The sequence below is a fragment of the Uloborus diversus genome, chromosome 9, assembly GCF_026930045.1.
Source record: "Uloborus diversus isolate 005 chromosome 9, Udiv.v.3.1, whole genome shotgun sequence".
Classification (NCBI taxonomy): Eukaryota; Metazoa; Arthropoda; class Arachnida; order Araneae; family Uloboridae; genus Uloborus; species Uloborus diversus.
The window spans coordinates 12355314-12376881 of NC_072739.1; the positions used below are offsets into that span (position 1 = coordinate 12355314).

The 21568-nt window shown below is 34.3% G+C and overlaps 1 protein-coding gene across 1 annotated transcript in view; it reads right to left on the reverse strand.

The window, feature by feature from the left end:
• The window catches only part of LOC129229545 (serine/threonine kinase SAD-1-like), an 80490-nt gene extending 61596 nt beyond the window's left edge, over positions 1-18894 (reverse strand). The window contains exons 1-4 of the mRNA XM_054863866.1: positions 18815-18894; positions 10194-10334; positions 8049-8199; positions 1477-1545 (exon numbers count right to left, since the gene is read on the reverse strand). Coding sequence (XP_054719841.1) covers positions 1477-1545; positions 8049-8199; positions 10194-10334; positions 18815-18879 — 426 coding nt within the window. The 5' untranslated portion in view covers positions 18880-18894. The remainder of the gene's footprint in view (positions 1-1476; positions 1546-8048; positions 8200-10193; positions 10335-18814) is intronic.
• Between the last annotated feature and the right edge of the window lie 2674 nt (positions 18895-21568).

A 21568-nucleotide genomic window follows, 5' to 3' on the forward strand; every position in this document is an offset into this window, starting at 1 on the left:
GAAACAGCAGCATAACTAAACCTCCTTTTGAGTTTGAGTAGATCATCATGGGGTTATAAATGTATATGAGAAAAAAATAAAGTGAAAAATTTGTAATTTTTGATTAGCTATGAATTTTTAGGAACTATTAATATCAAATGAGTAACTTTTCATAAACAATAAGACTTTTTTTTTGATCAACTTACTGAAATTTCAAATTTGCATGGCACATTATATGTCATTCTGGGATAATATTCTCTAAAAATATTTAAATAACATTTTAAATTATTGTTTCAACAAAGTAATGCTAAACAATGAAAGTGAGTTGAACAGAAAGAATAAGTGTCAATTAGTCAAAAAATGAATACATGGTGCAAGAAATGACGAAAAAAAAAAAAAAATCATTACCCTCTTTATAAGTTGACCACCTGTCTAAGTTGACCACCAAAGTACTGCACCGCAAGTGGTCAACTTACACAGGTTTCACTGTATATGGAAACCCGGACGCCCTTTCTCACTTGCAATTTTTGATACAAAATTTTAACTGCTTTATCTTCGAAACAAAGCGCGATATTTTATTGCGGCTTTTATTTGAAAATAATAATCTCTCTGCTTAATACCATAAGCGCCATTTGAAAATATTAGTTCTTTTTTTTTTTGCAATAGCCTTTTGAAAATAAAATTTTTTATTCATTTTTTTAATTTTTCCAAAATTGTCAATTTTAAAGTTTTTTATTTTATTTATTTTTGCTGTTAATCAGCAAAACTGAGTTCTACATTCTCTGAAAAACTGGGCTTCCACTTTTAAGTTTAACTGTTAAGTGACGCATTAAAAAAATGATATGAGATGAATTTGATGAATTTAAATTTGCTTTAAAATGAATTACAAGTAGCTTTTGATAAAAGTTGTTACAAAATTAAGAACAGTACTTTTGTTTGACTACAAACCTCGCTCTTAAAGCTAAATTTTTTTTTTTAATCTTTAATATTAATATTATTATTGCTTTGTTTTGTTTATTTATTATGAATTTATTTATTTTGCAAATATTTTTTAATTACTTCTTCATTTACTCGAAAACGTGTAAAAATGACTTAGAATACATTCCTACTCCGACAATTAATTACGTCATATTAGTAGAAGAATTTCTCTTTTTCTTTCCTTTTTTTTTTTTTTTTTTGCCTTTAAAATACTTTTATTTTTAGGTATAGAAACATTTCTTGCTTAAAAAGTATTCAATACTACAGTGTCTTGAGAACCACTGCGCTATCTTAGCTTACGTTCGACGAGCACGACCGGTAGCGACCGGTTAGTTAACCAGGTGACAGTTAATGATCACGTGCTCCAATCAACCAATCAACTGCTTAGAATGGTAACCGCTGTGTTAACCGGTTGATCATAGAACGCTTTGGTTAGTAACCAGTTACTTACCGTTCGACCGGTGAGTTTCGTCGAACGCAACCTTAGTAAATATCAGGAAATGAAAAAAAATTACGAACCACAAGTAAAGCATACAAAATAACACCGCAACTCCACACGTCAGCTCTCCGGCCATCATACTTTTCTCCCTGAAATAGACGATAAGATAAAACACACATTTAACAGATGTATGACGATAAAATGTCGTTATAGGTTCACCAGTAAATGCTCTTAAATTAGCACTAACTTTAAAAACAATTTTATTTTCAGAAATTCAGGTAATAAAAAAATAGTATTTGGTTCATGACATTGAAAAGATTATAAATAAGACTGACCAGTAAAAGCTCTTAAGCACAATACTGCTGTGCTAAGCACAAAAGTCGCATCTGCAATTTTTATCAAAATTGATTTACGGTCACTAAATGGTTCATGATCACCTGTTTCACCTGTATACAATTTTTCATGATCAGTGGGAAATGTTTTTGAAAAATTCTGAAAAAGTTGAATCTAGATCAAATACATGGAGGCCCAAAACTTGGATCGGTAATTTCTCAATCTGAACTCAGCTGTAGATACAACTTTTGCGCTTAGCACGGCAGAATACCCTCTTCAGAAATTAATGTCATCCAGGGGCGGCAAATAGGGGGGTCAAGAGGGGGCGGTCGCACCCCCAAATTTTTTGAGCAGAATTATAAAAAGTGGGTGAATTCAATTTATGTAAGTCGGAAATCAATGTTCATGAAAGGAAATCTCGTTGGTTCTCAGCAACTATTTAATGGAACTCGACACATTCTCAGACTAGAAAAAGTGTTTTTCGTTATTTGGATGATGACTTAGAAATTCATGAAGTATTTTCGGCTTTTTCACAGCATAGACAGCTGATAGAGAACAATGGTTAATTTTAACTAAAGAAGACATTGCCTCATATAGGCTAAATATTTCACTTGTATGCCCAGTGTAACGATGGTATCTCCAAGGCTCGTGAAAAGTGGTGTGGTTGCATGGTTTTCACAAAAAAATTCCTTGATATTTCATTCACTTTTACGCTCATTTATTTAATGAGTGTATATTTATTTAATGAGTGTTCATCGCTTTCTTCTGCTCGAAACACGTTTCAGCTGCCCAATACATTATAATGCTTTCATAGAAACTTCTTAAAAATGCATGTGATTATTGAATAAAAAAAGACATATGAACCAAATGCCTTTTATGGGGCTCTATAATTATGCAATCGCGGAGTGACACAAGATAATCTTCAAGCGTTAAAACGATCAAAACATTTCTCTATAACTTCAAAGCAGTGATTTGACGACTGGAAGAATTATTGCAAAACGATTCATTCAATGGTGAAAAAGCTCATGCCCTTTAGGATGTATGACTTCGTTTGAATTTTTATCCACATTGTTCGCATCGGGAGAAGGTTTTTGAAAAATGCTTTATACTCTATCAAAATCTTTATCTTCAGTCCGCTACTCGACTATTCAAACCACAGTTCAATCTACAATTGATCTATGCACCATACTACCACAGTTGAATCTACAATTGAAACTGAAAATAGATTTTTTACAGATGTATATTTCAATCAATCGTGAAGTTTTTCCAAAAAATTCTTCCTCCGAGTCAATTTTAAAGAGGCGAAAAAAAAAAAAAAAAAAGAGACAAAAATTCACATGATGATGTGAAGTCAAACATTGGTTTTTGAATATTTTGTATGAAGTAATAGATTCAGTTTTGAATAAAATTAACACAAGATTTGATAATAATTATTTTTCTGTATGATTGGCTGGGATTATGGTTATTTGGATTGGATTTTGAAAACGAAAAATAAAATGTTTCAACTGTGAGTAAAATTTTTAGCATGAGGCAAGAAAAATTACAAGCAATATACCGACAGAATGGTTTTCACATGCAGAGACTGCAGTTTCGCCCTTGTTATGGACTTATCAGTCTGGAATAGTGAATAACAGAGCTGGAGGCAGATGATATCTCATTGAAGCTGAGAGAGCCGACATGACTAGATTATTCAATCATGAAAAGTTAAAGCCCCTCACAGTTTTTGAAGTAGCCTGGGTGATTTTGAAGAGCAAGATATAAAAAGTGTTTTCATACATAACTTTGTAATACTTCAATTATTTTTTAACTATTACAAACAGCTTAGCTAGTAGAGAAAGATTTTTTTTATGTCTCAGGAAGTTAGAGAAATATTTTCGAAGCGCAAAGGGGGGAAAAAAACCTTTTCCATTTAGCTAAACTGGCAAAACAGCACGACATTGGGCACTGATTAATTAGTAACATGATTCCCTGCTCTTCCGAATTCCAAAAATCAAGCATTATAACTTTTCCAAAAGATATAAAAACTAGTAGCAATATGTTTTGTATGATAACTTTTTAGTCAATGAATCAAATTTTTAATTGTTTCTAAACACTAATTTTATTCATATTAAACCGATTTTATGACAACTTCTTGTTAGCTAATGTGTGTTTGGTTTCGCTTTGGGGTTATACATATTTAAGAAACTCGACCCCCCAAATGAAATGGTGAAATGCCGCCCCTGATGTCATCAAAAACTAGTTTTTGGTTCAGGACGTTGAAAGGATTTCCGATAGACACCAGCAAATGGCTCTTAAATTAGCACTAACCTTAAACACAATTTCATTTTAAGAAATTCATATCATAAAAATCTAGCATATGATTCATGACATTAAAAGAGTTTTGGATAGACAAATCAGACCAGCAAATGGCTCTTAAAGTAGCACTAACCTTAAACGCAATATCGTTTTCAGAAATTCATGTCGTAAAAAACATGCATATGGTTCATGCATATAGCAATTTGTGCGACAATAACTATGCTTACTCACGCATTAAAAAAAAAACTTTTAACTTTCCTTAAAACAAATATGTGACTTAAATTTCCCGCCAATTTTTTCTCTCCAAAGAAATAGATTTTTGTTAAATACAAGTCTTTCTTTGGCTGTAAGTAGTCATACAATAATATTTAATAGGGAAAATCACCTTGTTCATAGTAACCCAAGCGAAAGGTAACATTGGCCCAGATAAAAAACAATTAAAAAGTTTGATATCACTTTGAAAAAAAAAAACAATTCAAAAATTAAATTAAGAGTAAGGAGCGTGAAAAATGTTAACACAACTTAGAAATAGGAATAGCAACAAAATTATTTTGGAAAGCTAAAAAAAAAATCCAAAATGTGGGCCCAAGTATTATTCACGGTAAAGTTGGTGTAGAACTTCTTACGCTTCTAAACTGACAGTGTATAAGTGCTATTACCTACCAACATAACCTATGAGGAGGGAGGGGGAAATGTGATGTATCTGTTTACCCCTTAGTGTCTGAGGTAAAAGTAATCATCCTCATATATATAATTGCGAATTCACTGATCGAGGGACGCTCTGACGTCGTCAACAATGAAACTCGCACCTTAATATGATAATTTGACTAATATTTTTTGATAACGTTTCACATGCGGGAAATGCTTTATTTTGACGAGGCGGAACTATATCCAGTAGCTTAAACTGTTTTACTGGTAAGACTGTCATTTTAGGAGAATGGAGAAACAGAAAAAGTGGTCAAGAATCTACTGGAGTTTAGAGTTCATCCACTGAAGTTAAGGTTACAGTTTAAAATATCAAAATATCACCAAACAGGCAATGTCTTCGTTCAAATGTGGAAGCAATTTTCACCGGTCATACCTTGACGGGCGATTTTATTGTTCTAGGGTAAAAAGAAACAGGATTTAATTCACTAAAAACGTCATACTGCCGTGCTAAGCACAGATGTGGTATCTGCCCATTTTATCCAAATTGAGTTATTGTCACCAGGTGGTCGTTAGTAATTTAATTTACCTAAATCTCAAGTTTTTTTGGCGATTTGTGAACGCGAAATATAAAAAAAAACTTTAAGAAAAAAGTCGTAACTGCAAATTTGCTTAGTTTGCTAAGGCAATTTGAACGTAAGTGACAAATATTAAGCCTTTAAAGTGGTATCTGCGCAGTTACCACTTTTTTCCTTAGTAATTTGTAGATACGACTTTTATACCTCAGTAAAGCAGCATACTTAATAATGTAGCAGTTTATTGTAACACAGAATATTAAAATTAGTTTACCGTTAATATTTGATACAGGTTGATAATAAAAACTAATACAACTTTGCATGATTTTTAAAATAAATATTCCGCTTTTTCTATTTAAATGGTTATTTAAAATGCAAATTCTAAAAATGAAATGCATGTAAAATATTCACATATAATTCTTTCATGCAAAAAAAAACGCATTTCATTCTACGGCCAGTAAAGTATCGTCTGCTGCCAAAATTATCTTCATGCTCGCTGCTCGGTAAAAATGAATCTAGAAAATAAAACATTATAAAAAAATACAAATTCTTTGATTATAAAAAATAGAAAATTGTTATGGATTACAGTTTTAACTGTCTGGAGTTTTGAGAATGGTATCTTTCAGAAGGTAGACTCTGTTAGATTTGTATAAACAAAATAAAGCGAAACAGCTAAGTCCAAAGAAAGCAGATGTTTTCAGTCTTATTTAATGAGACATTGAGCACGTTTTACTAAACTATTTTTATCGTATCTGTGCAGATACCCCTAAAAATGCCTAGTAATTGTCACTTACGGTGAAAATAGCTTAGTATATGAAAAGGTTTTGAAAAGAAAATTTGTCGTAACTACATTTATTAATTTTAAATTATGATTTTTACAAAAATACTCTCTTACGGTTTTTAGATAAGTTATTTACGAAACAACTACCGCAAGTTGAGCATTTAATTAAGTCATAAATCAAAGAAACGAGTTGTAAAACTTAAATCATCAATTTCTCATTTTGCGCTCTACTGCAGATACCACATCTGTGCTTAGCACGGCAGCATACCTTTTTATACCCAGCACAAAACTTTTGTGTCAATTTATCTAAAAAAAAAAGGAAAGATCTGAAATTCAAGCTTTGAAATTCTGTTTCCCTGAACCCCAACTGGCCCTAATTTTATCTACTAGTTTTATTACTTTTTTTTTTTTAACTTTTTAAAATATGATTTTGACATATTTTACTGGAAACTGGAAGTGCAAACGAAATTAAATTTACACTTAGCAGAAAATTTCGTGAAAGTATGCCAATTTGTTCAACTGTTCTAAACACTAAAGAGAAAAAAATCATTTGAGTTAACAAACATCTAATTTTTCTAATACCCAAGATTTAAGCATTCTCTGTAAAAGAAGTAAATAATGGGTAATTTTACGAAAGTTAATTAATTTCGAATATGACGCCCAATTTCAATGGCGCGTCCAAATTTTTGGCAGTTGTTTCATTTTGGCAAGATTGGCAAGGACGAAAATTGTTTTTGCCCAATGCCTAAATTACGCTGTTATTATGGACATACTATATTAAACCCGCACTTGCCGACTATGATAATGTAGTAACAGTCGAGCCCGCTTAATGGAATAGCCATTTTGACATCTTTATCTTTACTAATAATAAAGCAGAAAGTCTCTCTGTCCGGAGGATGTCTGTAGGATGTCTGTAGGATGTCCGTTAGGATGTCTGTGACGCGCATAGCGCTTAAACCGTTCTGCCGATTTTCATGAAATTTGGCACAAAGTTAGTATGTAGCATGAGGGTGTGCACCTCGAAGCGATTTTTCGAACATTCGATGTGGTTCTTTTTTTATTCTAATTTTAAGAAAAAAAGAATTATAAATTACGAAATTATCATAACGTGGAACCGTAACATGGGCACAAAAGCCAATTGGCGAGATACGAAATTATCATAACGTGGAACCGTAAGATGGGTACAAGCCAACTGGCGAGAAAATTCACTATACATTATTTGTAAATATACAGGCGAACCAAAAGACCTTTTGATTTTTCTATTGCGGGCGAAGCCGTGCGGGGTGCCACTAGTTACTAACAATAAAGCAGAAAGTCTCTCTGTCCGGAGGATGTCTGGATGTCTGTAGGATGTCCGTAGGATGTCTGTGACGCGCATAGCGCTTAAAACCGTTCGGCCGATTTTCATGAAATTTGGCACAAAGTTAGTATGTAGCATGGGGGTGTGCACCTCGAAGCGATTTTTCGAACATTCGATGTGGTTCTTTTTTTATTCCAATTTTAAGAAAAAAAGTATCATAAATTACGAAATTATCGTAACGTGGAACCGTAACATGGGCACAAGCCAATTGGCGAGATACGAAATTATCATAACGTGGAACTGTAACGTCGGTACAAGCCAATTGGCGAGAAAATTCACCATACATTATTTGTAAATATACAAGCGAACCAAAAGACCTTTAATTTTTTCTATTACGGGCGAAGCCGTGCGGGTGCCACTAGTGAAAAAATATTCTAATAAGCAGGATATTCTATTAACCGGGATCAAAAAAAAACATTTGCTTTGGTACATTGAAAACGTATTATATTAAGCGGGATATTCTTTTCACCGATATTCTAATAAGCGGACTCGACTGTATTAGAGAACGAGAGTAACGAAGTTTGCAGTGCTCGAGGGTTAGTGAGCGGAAGCGAGCAGATGGCGACAGCCCCCTCAAAAATAAAGAACTAATAAGGATTTTAGGGGTTAATTATTTTCGGACAATAAAATAGAAAACAAAGTGTTCAGTTTGTGAAAACTTACCCGAATTACTTCTGGGCATGCGTAGTGAGGGGAACCACACGAGGTCTCTAGCATGGCTCCTTCCATTTGTAAAGAAGCCATGCCAAAGTCAGCAATTCTAATATTGTTCTTGTCGTCCAGGAGCAAATTTTCTGGCTTTAAGTCCCGATGGCTGAAAAACCAAGAAGTGACTGATAGATGTAAAAGAACTGAAATCATGTAGTAACATTAGATAGGATATTGCTTATTAACAAGAGATAGGAAATTAATTAGTAACCTGATTTAGGAAATTACATAGTAACATGAGATAGGAAATCATTTCGTAACATGAGGTAGGAAATTACTTAGTAACATGAGATAGGAAATAATTAAGTAAACATGAGGTAGGAAATTACTTAGTAACAAGAGATAGGAAATCATTTCGTAACATAAGGTAGGAATTGTCAGTTTAAGTTTAGGAAGGAAAGCTTTGGGATCCCTTCCGTGAAAATTTCTAAAAACGAAATTTTAAAAACTTTTTAGGTGTCAACAGAATGTGAATAGATTAGTGCCCCTCTCTCTAACATTTTTTGAGGGGGGGGGGATTTCCTGACATTGAAGTCTTAAAAAAGAAATTTTTTGCTCCCATACAATAAATAGGGATTTTTCGGGTGCTCGCTCAAGAAACATTTTAACATTGAAGTTTGAAAACCCTCGTGGGATATCTTTGGTGCCGTAACGGGGTTCCCTAATATAACTAAACGTATGGAGCTCTCCTCTGGAAATGCTTCGAAATTGGCGTCCTAAAAATGCCGCGATGTTTGATCATTTTTTATTTTATTTTTTTTTTTGAAACTAAACTTGTTTGGTGGCACTATTTCTTTTATTTTTTGTGAATTTTTAAACAAAACAGGTCGTTTAAATAAAACCAAGAGTTCCCCCTTAAATGAAAGATAATTCGTTAAAATTGATCTGAGCTCTTCAAGTGTGAAATAATCCAGCAACTAAATTTAAGAAGAATAGTGGCGCTATTAAAATGTTAAACTATTCTTCAATAATACAGTGTGTTCCGGTTCAACTTGTATGACCTCTATTTCCGCAACCATTAGTCATAGATCCATACTTCCAATTGCAAAAAGGTTTAAATCAGATGTAGTTAAGATATTGAAAGTTTGAAGCAAAAATAAAAATGAACAACAAAAAATACAAAATTTAACTTTTTATACGGGCCATAGGTCCCCTAACTTATAGAAAGAAAAATAATCTACGTTGAAAATCATTACTAACACAAAAAGTTGACGGTTGTGCGACCAAAACTCATGGAGATATTAGAGTTCAAAGTTTTAAGGGACCATACAGAAGATGAGATTGGAAATTATCGGCCTTTCAGAGGAATGACAGATTGTCACAGTAAAAAAAAACAAAGTATTTATATTTTTCATTGCTATTCAAATATAAATGCAACTGTCATGCTTTGATACACAAAAACACTCTACAAAACTCCGTACAATTTAAAAAAATACACTCTAACCAAACATATCATTTTAAAACCTTGTTAGCCGCTATATTTTCTCCCAAAAGGTACTATTGACGGCGAGTGTAAAATGGCATAAGTCCACAAACGCTATGCTTCATATCTCGGTGAATATTGGTAGTGCTAATTTCAAACTTTTTGCGTTGAAATCATTTTTTATTTGGAGATTATTTCCCTAAATATACGTAAGAGGACCTAGTTTCCGAATAAAAAGTTAAAATTTGTATTTTTTGACTCATTTTTATTTTTGCTTCAAACTTTCAATATCTTAATTCTACATCTGATTTTGTGCATTTATACAATTGAAAGTATGCGTCTAAGACAAACGGTTGCGAAAATACAGGTCTTGCAGGTTAAACCGGAATACCCTGTATAGTCCATCAAATCGCTAAAAAAAACATTAAAAGTTCCATTAAAATGTAAAATCAGAAAAATAGAAGCAAACACGGTTGGACATAAACGATATTTTTTTTTTTTTAACTTGAAATGTAGAAACTAAGCAAGACGCCAAGCCAAGTGCCGTACATTAGCGAAAAAGTACTACAAAAAAATTCTGCTTGGCGTTTGATTGGGAAAACTTGAGCTACTTCTACTGTGAGGATACATTTACAAAATTAGTATAAATTATTAATATTTTATAGCTCCATTCTCACCATATGCAGTGACTATGGCAAAAGTCTAGGGCGGAAATGATTTGTCTAAAAAATTTTCTAGCTTCTTTCGGCGTGAGGCGACCTTTCTTCACCAGATAGTCGAACAACTCGCCACCAGACACGTGCTCCAGGATGAGGTACCTGAAAATGGGAGAGGAAAAGTACTTTCACATTAACCGCATACAGCTGGCAATTGTGGAGTAGTTAACCATTTTTTTTTTCTTTTAATGTTGATCATTTCAAGGTCCTTGTGCTAGTGCATAATTAAAATATTGCCAGATAATAGGTGGCTTTATAAAGTCGTATACATATGAGGTAGTGGGGTCATTCCATGCGAAATGAGCAAATCAGCTGTGGCTGACATGTCACAGATTTCAATGAAAATTTTTATTTAGGTAAACCATGCATATCTATGAGGAAATGCAAAGTATGAAAGTTTAAAAACTGTTTGTTGCTTTGTTATTGTAATTAGAAGTCGATGCTTACGCTAAGCCTAAATTTTCAGAGTTCATTGCTGCCAGTTTGTGACTCAATAACTCCATAAGTTATAAACGTACACTTAAAAAATAAATATTTCCGCATTCCATAAACAAATCTCTATTGAGAAAGAGCAAAGTAAAATTTACTGGGATCTTTTTTTGAATCTGAGATATTAACAAAGATTGAAATTTCGCCAATTTACTTCAGATTTTAAATCACTCTTCTAGCTCTTCTAATGAAAAAATAACAGTAAAAATGATTCAGATTGAAAAACTATCTATAAATAACTATCTGCTCTAATTTAGTAACTGTTTATGAATTTCTTGATGACGATATTGTACTTTAAAAAATCGAAAATTTCCAAAAATTTCATTTTTTCCTCTATTTTAGATGTTTTTTGGAAGATGAGGGAATGCTCTAAATGTACTCAATTTTTTTACATAATATATTGAAGTGTCTTTTAGATGCTACTAAATTTTAATCATTGGTATCAGCGTATTTTTGTTACTAGAGTAACTTAAACTAAGGTAAAATTTCATTAGTTCTTTTTATTTTGTAAGTTTATCAAAACTAACTATTTCTTTTGTGTTTCATTTTCTCAAAAGCACGTTTATGAAGTTCATGCTGAAATGTACATTTTTTTAATTGAAATAAATGTCAGTTTTACTTGCTTTTGTTTCATTTAGTCGTTTATCTAGTTCTTTGAATTCTCGTAATTTCACATAAAGGTCAATCCATACAGTATAAACTACTCATTCATGTCCAAATATTTCTAAGTTATCAAATTAAAATAATTATTTTGAAAATTACAATATGTTTTTTCAGTATACTGTATTATATAGGGCACAATATACGTAATTTAAGAAGGTGCCACGAAGTTTTCACACTTTTTATTTCTCTTTTAGTGTGTAAATTGACTAGCAAAATTGCTTAATTTCAAAGACCTGTATCTTTTTTTACAAACCAAATACAAAAAACAATATGTATAACATGTATAGTATTTGAATGTAATATTCATTGACCAGGAAATTTTATTTTTAATTCAATCCCTTTTGGTTTATAGGGGTCTAAAAATGTCATTTTTCCGATTTTTGAGGGGCTGTAATCTATAAAGGTTACATAAACACACAGCAACAGTTACATATTCTTTTTAGCATGGTTCCAGTGATTAGTTTTTGCCGTATTTCATTTTATGTTTCCGTCTCCTACGTGAGTTATCTCCTTTTGAAATGAGTAAAATTTTAACATTTGGCCTTGAACTTTAACCTGTTGCCATTATTTTAACTATTAACTTACAGCTACGTAACTCATCATGTAAGACTATCAACTTATGCACTTTAACATCAAAGCATTAAATTAGCTGTCATAAATGTAATTCAAATAGATTTTGGCCAAAATGCAAAGGTCTAAAAGTCCCATTTTTGACTACGAAATTCACTTTTGATGACCTCTAAAAAATCAAAGGTCCAGTTGAGAGAAAAAATAAAAGTAGTTTTAAACATCTTTCATATGCAGCTTTTAGGGATATGAATTTGAAAAAAATTAAAAATGATCGAGCGCAAACATCCGTCGAACCTGTATGGATTGACCCATAAAACAGAAAGAAAATGCTATTTTTCTGAATTTTATTTTACGTTTGGAAATCAAAAACCAATTTCGAGTTTCTTCAAGCAAATAGTAGGAACACAGCTCTATATTCTTGAAAAATTTTAAAGTTGTCTGAATTTTCCCTCATTTGAATTTTTGTGCGAACGTGAAGGGGAAAATCATCATTTTACAAAATGTCACTGAGTTTAAAACTGATTTTGAAGACAAATGAGTTAAATTAAAACTTCAAAAGTAAGGTATTTCTTTTATGATACTTAGCTCATTATTGGGTATTAATTTCATCAGAGCTAATGCATTCCTTAAAGATTGAGATTAAAAACTAAAATGCTTAATTATGATTAAACTGAAATATTTTCAGTTTTTGAAATTCGGTTAAAAGTTAACTATAATAACTTTGAAAATTTTACTGGTATCAGATTGATTACCCTACTCCATAGATTGCAAAAACATATAACTTTTATGTTTTCATTAAATAATTAATAAGATACAAGCCTTCAAAAGTGCATCATTTAGCATTTATGAGAATGCTGTTCAATTTGACCAATTTTCAATCGCATGTAACTATTTAAATAAAAAATTTTAAGCAAAGATATTTTAGATATTTTTATATAGGCATAAAAGGAACCTGTATACCAAATTTCATAAAAATCTGTTACTATGCGGCCACCACTTTTTTGCGAATTTTGCTCATTTCGCATAGAATGACCCAGTGAGAAGCAGAGAGATGCTTATACAGGGTAGGGCGGGGGGAACTTCCTTTTTAGAAAAAAAAAATACATGCTTAAAAATTCTTTATTATTGTCTTTTTATAGTCGCACATATTGGGGGATAATGCTTTACACTATTTTGAAAACAGTATGTTGTAAGTGTTGCCTTCCATTGTCAATACACTGATTCAGTCTAACTCGGAAGTTTTGGTCGACTCTTTGGAGCATGTTGACCGGTATATTGGCAGTTTTGACTGGGATTTGGTTCTTCAGGTCCTCCAGGGTTCGTGAACGATCGGTATAAACCCGCGACTGCAGATAATTCCGCAGGAAATAGTCAAATAGTACAATCAGGGTCAACGAGGCAAGCTTGCAGGCCAGTTTAAGTCTTCATTCCGATCGAGTGGCTGTCAGAAAAATATGCCTCCACAGTAAAAGCGCGATGCTATCTCGACCAAAGCATGATGGCAACTGAAAGCATGATGTAGCAAAACTTCCCATTTAGATCTTTCCGTTGAGCCTCTCCCCACCACTTTGTGATGCTCCACACTTTTTGCGTGCCAAGTTCAAGAAAGGAAATTCCCGCGCCCCATTCTGTAGCCAAGTTCAAGAAAGGAAGTTCCGGCGCCCCACCCAGTATGTGCACACTTTACACTGTTAAAACTACAGGATGCATTCGGCACCTTTCAGGGGAGAAACGCTTGTTCACCAGCGGCACCCAATACGGAGCCGAAATGGCACCTCTAAATAGGGTGAAAAACAGGCTCCTTTTAAAAAATAGACAGCCAGAGCAAAAAAAATGAACCTTCGGAGAGAGAAATGGCACCCTTACAACAGATCCTCCCCCCTCCCCCGTATTGTGTACGTTTTTGAATACAGTTGTGTATTTTTTTATTTATTATTATTATTTTTTTTTTTTTTTTTTTTTTAAGTTTTGTTTTGATTTATGATATTCTACGTTTGGACATTTTTCACATTGAACTCGGTACTGGAAATGATTAAAACACGTAATTACAGCATTTGATCATATTTCAGAGTTTTCAACATACACTGGTGTGCAAAAATTAAGGACGAGACGGTTTTTTCAATATAACTTTGTACAAAAGCTTTCCAAATCAACACATTTAATACCGTAAGATCCCCAATACGTAAGGACATGTGTAATGTAAGTAACACTTACTAAAAAAGAAATCAGAGGGATAAAAAGAAGCTTTATTGAAAAAGTAGCATGGCACGCAATGCGACTGAAGGCCGAAACATCCCTATGATGTGTGTCCAGCAAGAAACATCCGGTCTTTAGTAGGGGATATGATCTCCCCCGACTGCTAGGCAGGTTTCACAGCGTCTGCCCATGCTGAGAATGAGGGTGTCAATGAGTTGTTGAGGCATTGCTGCCCATTCGTCTTGCAGCGCCAATCGAAGCTCCCGAATCGTTACTGGTGGTAAGGTACGAGTTGCCAAGCGTCTGCCTAGAAAATCCCATACATGCTCGATGGGATTGAGATCCGGAGATCGTGCCGGCCAATCCATACGTTCAATATCCTCACTCTCAAAGAGCTGTTCGGCAGCTACTGTGCGATGACATGGTGCATTATCGTCCATGAAAAGGAACTGCGGACCCATAGCGCCTCTAAAAAGACGCACATATGGAAGAAGAATCTCGTTACAATAACGGGTCCCGTTGACTGAACCTGCGTCGAAGATGTGAAGGTCTGTACGACTACCAAGCATGATGCCTCCCTAAACGAGAACACCGCGACCTCCATACCTGTCCCTTTCAATGATGTTCGAGGGATGATTGCGACTTCCCCGCTCTCTCCAGATGAGTATGCGATGAGAATCACTACTCAGACGGAACCTGCTCTCATCTGTAAAGAGTACTCGTCCCCATTCATTGTCTCTCCAATTCCGGTGTTCCCGGAACCACAGAGAACGCCTTCTCCGATGGGCAGGCGTTAGAGGTACACACCGTATAGGGCGTCGTGCAAACAGACCACCACCGTGCAGTCTTCTGGCCACGGTAAAACGCGATATCGGTCGTCCAGTCGCCTGTGTCGTGTGTCTAGCAATTTCTCCCGCTGTCTGCCGCCTGTTTCTTCTGGCCTGTAAGACAATATACCGGTCATCTGCGGGTGTGGTTCCTCGTGGACGACCACTACTGATCCCCCGGATAGCTGTTCCTGTAGTTTGAAATTGTCTCCAAAGTCGTGAAACGATGCTGTGAGCAATTCCGAACTCTGCAGCCACACTTGTCACACTGCGGCCTTCCTCCAACTTTCCAATGATTCGACCTCCGGTAAAAGCATCCAGATGTCGTCTAACAGATTGATTATTCGCCATTTCTCGCTGAGGCAGCAACTCGGTGTGATTTTAACTGCTATACGGCGTGCAATCTCTTTGCCAGAAATACTGATCTTACACCGACAACATGCTTTATACTACTCAGACACTCCCCCATTACGTCTGCCTGCATATCTGTGCATGTGCTACCGTACATCACCTTACTTAATCTCCTGATTGGTCTTTCTGTCCGCTCTGCCTCTTCGTTCAGCTGATATGCTAATTTTTCGACTTCGTCCTTAATTTTTGCACACCAGTGTAGTTAAGAAGTGTTCATTGCTTTAATTCATCTGATCGTGCTCTAACTCAGTGTTTCTCAACCTCTTTTGACCCACGGGCGCGGTAAAAGCAAATGAAAAACTTTGTGGACGATAAAGATTTCACATCTTTATCGTTTTCTTAAAAATTCATAAAATAAATAATATTAATAATAATAACTCTGGGGCCGTTAAAAAACATGTAATGTTAAAAATTAATAAAACAATAAATATATACCCCTTTACTTAGTATCAAAGATCTGTCACAAATACGTTATAATTTAAAGACGAGTAATTATTTAAATAATGTGAGAAATTATACATTTACTAAAACATGACGCATTCCGAAAATGAAGCATAGCTGTACTAATGAATTATTTACATGAAGAGCCAAAAATATTCAGGGATATTACAGTTACGTAAAAACAAAATCGTTTCATAAACGTTAATCAAGATAAACAAAATAAAATGCACATGAAGTTTTTCGACACTTAAAAACCAAAAGAAATTTCTAACGCTATCGAGATATTAACCGCTAACAGGAAATAATTCTAACACTTGAATGAAAAGCAAAAAAAAAAAAGGAGCTAGACTGAGAGAGATTATCTTTTTCGCTAGCTTTCTGTTATAATCTACGAAGCTCAAGAATCATTTTTATTAAGGTTCTCACTTGTTGATTATTGATAACCCTATTGCCGGTGGTTTTTTTTTTTTTTTTTTGGTGAATAATAAAAGCTGCTTATCGAGTACTCAAGAAAATAATGAGAGATACTTTTAGTAGCGTTTTGAATGATGGAAATTTCACAATAGTAACGGTAAACTGAAACTAAAAGACGGTAACGGTAACTGAAAAGCAATAAATGCACTTTTAAAAACTTTTAATTATGTTTGAAAGCTCTAAAAGCTACAAAGTGATCAAAAGCTGTACTTACTTGTTATTTCGGATAATTAATCCTCGAAAAGTTGGGTTTTAATCCAATAGTGTACTTTATTCAATGTGAAAGACACATAAACGCAATCATGATTTGTCCGCCATATTGAGGTGGTTGAATGTATGTCTAAGACAAAAGCGCATGCGCAATAAGTTTTTCTGTGATTGCATGCTGTTTCGGCTCCTCTGCTCTATTTTCTGGCCTGCGTTGCACCTTCAGGCACCATGCTTTCACCTTAGAGGGAATATATTCACTCGTCTGGAACCCCTGGTTATAACAGTGTAGCGTTTTAATTAAAACGCGTTTAAAATTGCGGTCAAAGGCAGACAATTTTTTTCTAAATCAAGCTGCATGTCAGCAATTACCAGGACTCCTTGTGTTATCGCTTACCCTAAAAAGAGGAAAGGTTCACTTTTCATTTGCGCTGGGTATCTCCAACTTTTTACTTTTGTCACTTAACATCCCTTTGCTTCTCACTGCCTCAAATATCCTTTTTCACAATGAGAAATTTTGGCTTAGAATCTTTGAGCGCATTTCTTGCATAAGTCAAGACTGCAAACTAATTTAAACAAACAACTGCAATCGAATTCTTTATTGTAAAATTGACCTTAGTCTCACAAGACTGAAGTCAACTACTGTAATCGAGTTTTTTGAAAATAAAAAAAAATCTTACCTTACGCCTTAAGACTCGTGTCACAACAACCGTAATCATGGTTTTTGATTGTAAAAAAAATTCTTACTTTACTTCTCAAGACTCAAATCACAACTGTAATCAAGTTTTTTTGATAATAAAAAAAAATCTTACATTAGGCCTTAAGACTCATGTCACAACAACCGTAATCGTGGTTTTTGATATCAAAAAATCTTGACTTTATTTCATAAGACTCAAGTCACAACAACTGTAATCGTGTTTGCTGGTTGCATAAAAAAGCTTCAACTTATTTCACACTATCCATGGAAAGGAGGGTTGCCAGAGCCTCGAAAGGTTGGACTTCTACCTGTTGGTCCGCGGAAGGTATTTTATTTCCCTTCTACCACCAGTGGAGACCACTGAAGGCATTCCCTGAAGGGTCTGCCTCCTCTGGAGTGTAGGCGCAATCTTACCACCATTAAGTTCACCAACAAACTACATTGCTACAATAAAGACCATATCTCCACCAGAGTGTTCAACGAATGGAAAGACAGAAAAAGGCTTAAAAGATCATCAACGCTCCAACTTGATGGAGACATCAGGAGCCAAATAAAGTTAGAGCATTCCACCTTGAACTTTTTGCAAGAGCCTCTATTTCCCAGAAAGCCACCAAAGGAAACAAAGATTAATTTGAACCTCCTACAGCCATGCTCGAAAAAAGAAGACCCACAAACACTCAGACAAAAAGGCCTTGAGACGATTGAAAAGTTCTCCCAGGGCAACTTTGTGACTGTCTATACGGACGGCTCATCTGACATATCCCTCAACAAAGGAGGTGCTGGCATTCTCTTCCTCCTTCCAAATAGAGATAAATATACACATAAAATCAACACAGGCATAATTGCTTCTAACTTCACCAGCGAACTTCTTGCGATTAAGGAGGCGCTCACTTTTTACATGACCAATCAAGAGATCTCAGTCCCAACTGATGGAATGGCAATCTTCTCTGACTCAAAAGCGGCCTTAGAAGCAATCAAAAACGGAGCAACCAACATCACCTCTGCCATAAATGCCCTACTCGAAGACTTGCACGGCAATGGGAAATCCTGCATGCTGCAATAGATACCGGCACACGTGAATATTGAAGGGAATGAGTGTGCGGATTCCCTAGCAAAAGAAGGCAGAAACATTGGCAAACCTTGCACCACCATCACGCTAGCAGACGCAAATGCTGTCGCAAAACATAGACTTCTGCCACATACCTTTAAGAAGCCCCTCATCACCGACTTTGATTGCCCCAGAATCCTAACATCTACAATTGCAAGATTAAGAACAAACCACTATAAAGGGATGAAAATTCTTCCCGACAAAACGAGAACTTATATTCCCTGCAAGATCTGCACCGATGCCCAACTGACTCCGGATCACATTCTTGAGTGCCCGGCCCTTATCCCACATGTTCTGCAGCTGGGTATGGTGCCACTGGCTTCAGAACTTCGAGAGGTTCTCTACAGCACAGATGCGTTGCAGCTAGCGGACGCGGTCTTGAAGACACACGGAGCCATTTAATTGTCCATGGACACGACAAAAAAAAAAAACTTATTTCACAAAAGTTAGGTAATATTTAAAAATTGTATTTAAAAAAAATAGCAATGACAGTACTTACAAATATTTCTTATTTTCATATACATCGTACAGTGCTAAAACATGAGGATGTTCAATCAGCTTCATAATTGCAATTTCTCTCTCTACCTGCAAAAAATAAAAATATTGTTATATTTTCAAATTTTTCTCGGAAAAAAGGAAAATAATTATTTGCTGGGGGTGACCTATTTGCTTATACAGGGTGTTCCAAAATGACTGACACATTTGAAAAATCAATGAAAGCTAAACGGGCAGCGATAGAAATATACCTTTCTTTTTCATTGTGCTTGGAACAACAGTAAATTTTCAGAAAGACAAACTTTCAAAATTAGTTACAATGTTCCTCAACAGATGACGCTGCAGGTATTTAGAGGAGTTTGCAAGTGTATCTGTTTGAAAATGTACTGTTTCTCAAGCATATTGCAAACAAACAGTGTATTTATGTCGCTGCCCGTTTAGGGTTAGTTGATTTTTCAAATATACCGGTTATTTTGGCGATCTTACAGACTGCGTTTTCTTTTATACCTTTTAAACTACCTGTAACGCCATCTGTTGAGGAACGTTGTAATTAATTTTGAAAGTTTTTCCGTCTGAAAATTTACTGCTGTTTCAAGCATAACGCAACAAATGGTACACTTCTATCGCTTCCCATTTAGTTTTTATTGATTTTTCAAATCTATCAGTCATTTTTGGAACACCCTGTATGTTTGTAGTTCATTTCCGGAATTTAAGCTATAGCTTTTAGTTTTTGCATATATATTTGAATGTAAAGAACCATCATGTATCATAATATAAAGTATCAACTGTCTAAAAATGTTTTTTGTACTTATAACATTATAATTTGTGCCTGTTACAGGTGTGACTGTTGAATCACACCCGAAACACGTAAAAATCATTACTTTTTGAGCACTTTTTTTACTTAATTGATCTAAGTTGGGGTATCAAGCCCTGCCAGGTAAACCACGCCAGTAATTGCGTGTTTTACCTGGCGCGACTTTTTCAAAAGCAATTATGTATTAAGAAGTTTTACGCCTACACCACAGCTGTTTTGAACGAACTTTGACAGGTAATTAAAACGCATCATAATATAAAGTATCAACTGTCTGAAACTGTTTTTTGTACTAAAAACATTATAATTTGTGCCTGTTACGGGTGTCTGTTGAATCCCACATTCAACAAGTAAAAATCAGTACTTTTTGAACACTTTTTTTAAATTTAATTGATGTGAGTTGGGGTGACATGCCCCGCCAAGTAAAGCGCCTCAGTAACTGTATTTCACTATTTCAATGGCAGAGTGCGTCAGTGTCGACTTTTTCAAGAGTATTTGTGTATGAAGAAGTTTTACGCTTGCACTACAGCTATTTTCAGCGAACTTTGAGAGGTAACTACAGCTTCATAGCAAAGTGAAAGGTGAGAGTAAAATTTTAACGCAGTTAAATACCTTTTTCATTTTTATTTTTCTGGAATAAAATTAATTTTGATCTTTCGTTTCGCTGCTCATATTATGATTTGTATTGCCTTGCAATAATTTAGTTAATTTTAAACTTTCGGATTATTATAACGAGTTTGGTTGTTATACCTTATTCGATAACGCATATCCGATTTACTATATCAAGACGCCACCTTTATAAAAAAAATAGCAGCAGCCGTTCCGAAATTAATGGGGGGGGACAAGGGATTTAGTAGGTATACTGTGTATTATCGATATATAAATGTTTTACGTCTCAAGGGGGGGGGGGGACTGTATGATACTAAATATATGCCACATAAAACTGTATGAGGGCTAATTTGTCACGAGGAACAGTGTAAAAAAATGTACGTGACTTACAATCGTATGACACTGCGTATGGGCAGGGTTCGAAAATATCATGATATTTTCAAAAATATTGAAAATATGCGATATTTTGATATGTATCGTATATTTTGATATACATATCCGATATTTTCAATGATCACAAACTAAAGTCTTGAAAATAGTAAATGCGTCTTCAAATCATTCTTTATTTTCCTGTAGTATTATCACAATATGGGTTGTAGACTTAAAATTAAGGTTTCTTTCAATTTTTATATCGAATATTTCATTTTACATTTTTATCAATTTTAATGGAGTTAATTTAGCATTAGCTGTTTTACTCATTTTTCTTCTGTTAACTACTTTTACAGTTATATGATTTAAAAAAAAAAGATACATTAGTCGGCACAGTCTTAAGAGGTTTTTTTTCCCCTGACCAACGTTTAATACTTAACTATGCATTTTTAATATTAAAATTGTTACATTACTAATAATTTTATGAATATAAATAAAAAGAGAAATATTATATTACTTTGTTACATTAATGATGCATTTATTCATCATAAAAATATAGTACATAACGTTTTGGTTATTTTCAATAATAAATGAACAATATTACTATGCTTAATGTAATTTTTATATGAAAAATACCGTAGTTGAAAAAATAAATATCGAAAATATCAAAATATAATGATATTTTGCTAATAAATATCGAAATATATATCGAAATATATATCATGATACATATCAATTGATATATATAGGCGAACCCTGCGTATGGGTCACCTGAAAAGGGCAGAAAATATGTCACATAAAACCCTATAGTGGTCAAGTGTTTGACATAAAATTGGGTGGCGATAAATATGCAACATAAACTAGTATGATAACGAATATGTCACATAAACCGTCTGATCACAAATGTGTCACTCAGAACCGTATGAAACCAAATAAAATATTTTGAAACTTGAACAATAATTAGACAAA